Here is a 4917-nt window from a genome sequence, read left to right on the forward strand (position 1 = left end):
ATATATATATTACAAATTCACTTCGGTGTACATGTACACCAGAAAGACAAGGGACAGGTGCATGCCCCTGGACTCACCACTATGTGTTCGCCCCTACATGTACACTTCATAGTAAGTTGTGTATGCATATACATTGGAGAATATAGCGTATATACATACTGGAACGTAACTGTAAGCGCTATCACATGTCGTCCTGTACATTAAACCGGCAGAAGGACAGATGTGTACATCGGTTTAACCAAAAAGTGCATCTCCGCTATGGCGAGTCCCTACATACACACATGTCTCGCATCATCGCCCGAGACTGCGCACACATACATGGTTAACAATAGCATTCAACAACAAGACTGCGTATGCATATATGGTTAACAATTAAGCTATATATGAACACTCAACAGCAACCTATCTCATAATATCACCAGACTGCGTATGCATACATGGTTAACAATACAAATATATATGAACACTCAACAACAACCTATCTCATACTATCACCAGAGACTGCGTGTGCATACATGGTTAACAATACAGCTATATATGAACACTCAACAACAACCTATCTCATAATATCACCATAGACTGCGTATGCATACATGGTTAACAACACAATTATATATGAACACTCAACAACAACTTATGTCATAATATCACCAGAGACTGCGTATGCATACATGGTTAACAATACAGCTATATATGAACACTCAACAACAACTCATCTCATATTATCACCAGAGACTGCGCATGCATACATGGTTTACAATACAGCCATATACACACCACACACTGAATAACAACTCTAATCAACTCAACCACTGCTACAGGTCTACCGGTGCGCCAAGACGATAAAGGGCAGGTGCATGTCCCAGGACTCACAAAGAAGTGGATCTCCACATTCGACGAGTTTCTGTCGCTGTATGAGAGCGCTATGAACAATCGCAAGGTGGCCCCTACGCTACTCAACCAAGCGTCCTCTCGGTCACACTTCTTGCTGCTCTTAACGGTAGGTGTGGCTATTTTTAGAACCATGTGTGGCTATTTTTAGAACCCTGTGCAGTTATTTTTAGAGCCCAGTGTAGGTATTTTTTAAACCCTGTGCAGTTAATTTTAGAACCCCATGATATGTTGGGGTACATAGGCATAAGATAAACACTCTCGGTCAGGCTCATAATACCTATCTACAATTGGTCATCTACGTGAAGTGGATTGTCTGAGAGGCTCGTGGTTGCACAGGTTAGTCGCACAGAGTAATCATGCGAAGGAAAGGGCGTGGCCATAGCCTTCTAAATAGACAGAAGGCTATGGCATGGTACATCTATGTACACCCCACGATGTCTTGAAAGGCAAGACACACCCCACGAATCCTAGCACTGTCTTCAGGCTTATTCCGTCACTCTTTTTTGTCTTCAGGCTTATTCCGTCACTCGTTTTTTGTCTTCAAGCTTAATCCGTCACTTATTTTTTCTTCAGGCTTATTCCGTCACTTATTTTTTCTTCAGGCTTATTCCGTCACTGGTTTCTGTCTTCAAGCTTATTCCGTCAGCCATTTTGTCTTCAAGCTTATTCCGTCACACATGTGGGGAATTAACTGTTTACTATTTCCTCAGGTGGATCGCACAGAGAAGTCATCCGGCAGGGTGTATAGAGGCAAACTGACCTTTGTGGATTTGGCGGGCTCTGAAGACAACCGGAGGACCGGGAATATGGTGTGTACCGAGTTCTATAAATAGAACGAGGTTGTTGTGAAGTGCAATACATGTAACGGCGGCAGACGATTGGCTGCTATATTTAGAATGGGTAGGCGTCACATTGTGCTATTGTTAGGAATGGGAGCTGTCACAGAGTGGGTGCTGGGTGTGTTTTGTTTTACCGGAGATTGCAACCCGTGCCCCTTTGGTTGTTCATGTCGATATTCAGCAGACAACACCTTCCGATCGCTTCTCAATATTAACAATACACACCAATGCCAGTTGTAGTACATACAAATAAGACCCAAGCATACCAATCAGTCGCTCAGAGGGGCTTTTAAGCATCCGTTACCGCCTCTCGACCACACACACCAATGTCAGTTATAGTACATATAAATAAGACCCAAGCATACCAATCTGTCGCTCAGAGAAAATTATAAGCATCCCTTACCGCCTCTACCGTGCCACTACTGTTACCAACATTGTCCGATTCAACCGTTTGGTTTGATTTGAGTTGTTTTGGGTCTGGCTTGGGTTGGTTTGAGTTGGTTTAGGTTGGTTTGGGAAGTTTTGGGTTGGTTTAATTTAGGTTGGTTTGATTTTGTGGTTGGGTTGTGTTATATAAGTGTGTTTATGTCTTTGAAATATGTTCCTCGTCATCTGACCCGTGGTCTTGGTATAGCCACTCATGCTCTGTGTGGTCTTATTCTTTCTCCAATGCATTGGTCCATCCTCCCACCGGCTCGGATGGTTTGATTGTCTAAAACCCTAAAACCCTAAAACCTAAACCCTGATTGTCTAACCTCAGGGCGATCGCATGCGGGAAAGCGGCAACATCAACAAGTCACTGCTGGCGCTGAACAACCTCGTCACACAGCTCAACAAGAAGGTGAGATGAGCTCCCCTGCACGTGCACATGTAAGGGGTTAAAACCCTAAACCCTAAACCCTAAAACCCTAAACCCATCCCCAAAACTTATTGAGTGTGGCGTGATTACCGATCAATATCCTCCACGTATGTTATGTGTACATGTGTTACATCATCGATCTTCAGCAATAAGTGTTTCGTATGAGTTTATCCCCGTCAGCAGTAAGTGTTTCTTGTGTGTTACTTCCATTACCATTAAGCAATATGTGTTGGTATTCCGAAGACGTGAGGGTGTTGACGGATAGTGCCTGTCGTGTGGCCCCCTGTGCATGCATGGTGTAGACGTGAGGGTGTGGTGTTGTGCTGGTGTGCATTTCGTACCACAAAAGGCCAGTCTTCTGTAGAATTGGTTAGCCTACTTTAGAATAAGTTAGTCTTTCTTTAGAATAGGTTAGTCTTTTTTGGTATTTGCTATCCACACATGTTCTTACCACAATATGATGGTTTTCTTTGGCACACATCTGCGAATGTTGTACAATCGTTCAGATATCAATAAAGTCTATCCGAATTTGTGTCATGCCTCTATTCCTATTCCCATTCCCGATTTTCCAGATGCAATTGCCACAGTTCACACTTACATCTTGAATTCCACATATTGACTCATATTCCACATTTAAACTTATATTCCACTTTTGAACATGAATTTTACGTGCTTGTAGTTTACATTTCAATTTAAATTGCACACATTAGCTTGTATTTCACATTTTAACTTAAATTCTACATTTTACTTATATTTTACATTTAACTTTCAATTCCTTATTTTATTTTCCGTTTCACTTTTCAACAGGCATATCCCAATTACCGACAAAGCTGTCTCACACGAATGCTCAAGGACTGTCTCGGGGGTAACAGCTACTCGTGCCTATTCGCAAATGTGGCGCAGAACAACTACCATGTATGTCCCATTGTACCCACTCTCACCCACTCACTCACCAGCTATTGTCATGGTCATACCAGTGTATATGCACATATATATGTACACACCCACCCACCCACCACACACACACACACACACATATATATATATATATATATGTAAATATATATATTAACTGAGGGTATACACATCTACCCTGCACGCTCCTACTTCGGGGTTGTAACTAGCCATGCTTGAATGCTTAAGTGAGGGTATGGGAAATATGGGTGTGTATGTCGCATTGCACACAGCTGACACGGCACCACAGTAACTATGACCAACGTTTGTAGTGAGACGGAGAATGCAATAGAAACATACGACCATGACACAAGCACTCTGAAGACAAAAAGCCAACGACCCACAGCCAATACACACACATCATGCTTTTGCAAACTCTAAACTCTAAACCCTAAACTATAAACTTAAACCCTAAACCCTTAACTTAAACTCTATTACTTAAACCCTTTGTGACGCTGAACAAAGTGTTAAGTATGTTGTTATCGCATACGGCTGACAGATGGAAACAAACAACCGACAGGATACGTTTTATATTTGAGACGCTATCTATTACACACGCAAATGACAGATGGAATCAAACCATAGACACAGGATACGTTTTCCGTTTTTAATGATTATTTTTATCACATAGAAATGTCAGATGAATACAAATCACACGCACATGATACGGTTTACGTTTTAGATACTTTTTATATCACAGAAATGTCAAATGGGCACAACCCACAGACACAGGGTACATTCCGAACCTCACGTCTACCACACAAGGGATTTAGGGTTTTACCAGTATGCCAGGCACCCATCCCACACAACTAACACAACTAAAACCCAAAACAGGACACCTTCTCGACACTCAACTTCGCCAAAAAGGGCATGAAGGTGATGTGCAAACCCGTCGTTGCAGAAAGCAATCCTAACGCAACGGGTAAGGAGAACCAGGCACCACCCACAACACTGGCCAGACACTCACACAAAACGTTAAAGCTTTCCGGGAAGACGTCCACGCTCTCGGGCAAGAAGCAGCTGGCACACCCCGTGCCTGTACGAGTATGTGCGTGGATATGTGTAGGCCTCAAGCTCTTTGTATCTATATGAATACACGAGTGTGTGTGGTACTTTATATATGTGTGTATGTGTGTTTGTACGTGTACTTGCATATATATATATGCATTTCATGTTTTTGTTTGTTTCTCTATCTGCTTATGTAGTGGATATGTATACAGGTCTGTGTGGATATGTGTGAATGTATGCGTGTATCGTGTATGTATTTATGTATGTATGCGTGCATATTTGTATATGTACGTGTGTGTGTATGTGTATTTGTGTGTATATGTGTATGTGGGCATGCGGTTATGTTTATGTATGTTGGTATTA

The 4917-nt window shown here is 42.1% G+C and overlaps 1 protein-coding gene across 1 annotated transcript; it reads left to right on the top strand.

Moving 5' to 3' along the window:
- Positions 1-1604: 1604 nt before the first annotated feature.
- On the top strand, positions 1605-2575 carry SARC_12408 (hypothetical protein; the record flags this gene model as incomplete). The annotated part of the gene is made up of 2 exons (XM_014293487.1): positions 1605-1703; positions 2494-2575. Coding segments are annotated over 2 exons (181 nt in total), but the record flags the coding sequence as incomplete, so codon positions are not given.
- Between the last annotated feature and the right edge of the window lie 2342 nt (positions 2576-4917).

This window comes from Sphaeroforma arctica, assembly GCF_001186125.1.
Source record: "Sphaeroforma arctica JP610 unplaced genomic scaffold supercont1.2282, whole genome shotgun sequence".
NCBI classification, from domain to species: domain Eukaryota; class Ichthyosporea; order Ichthyophonida; genus Sphaeroforma; species Sphaeroforma arctica.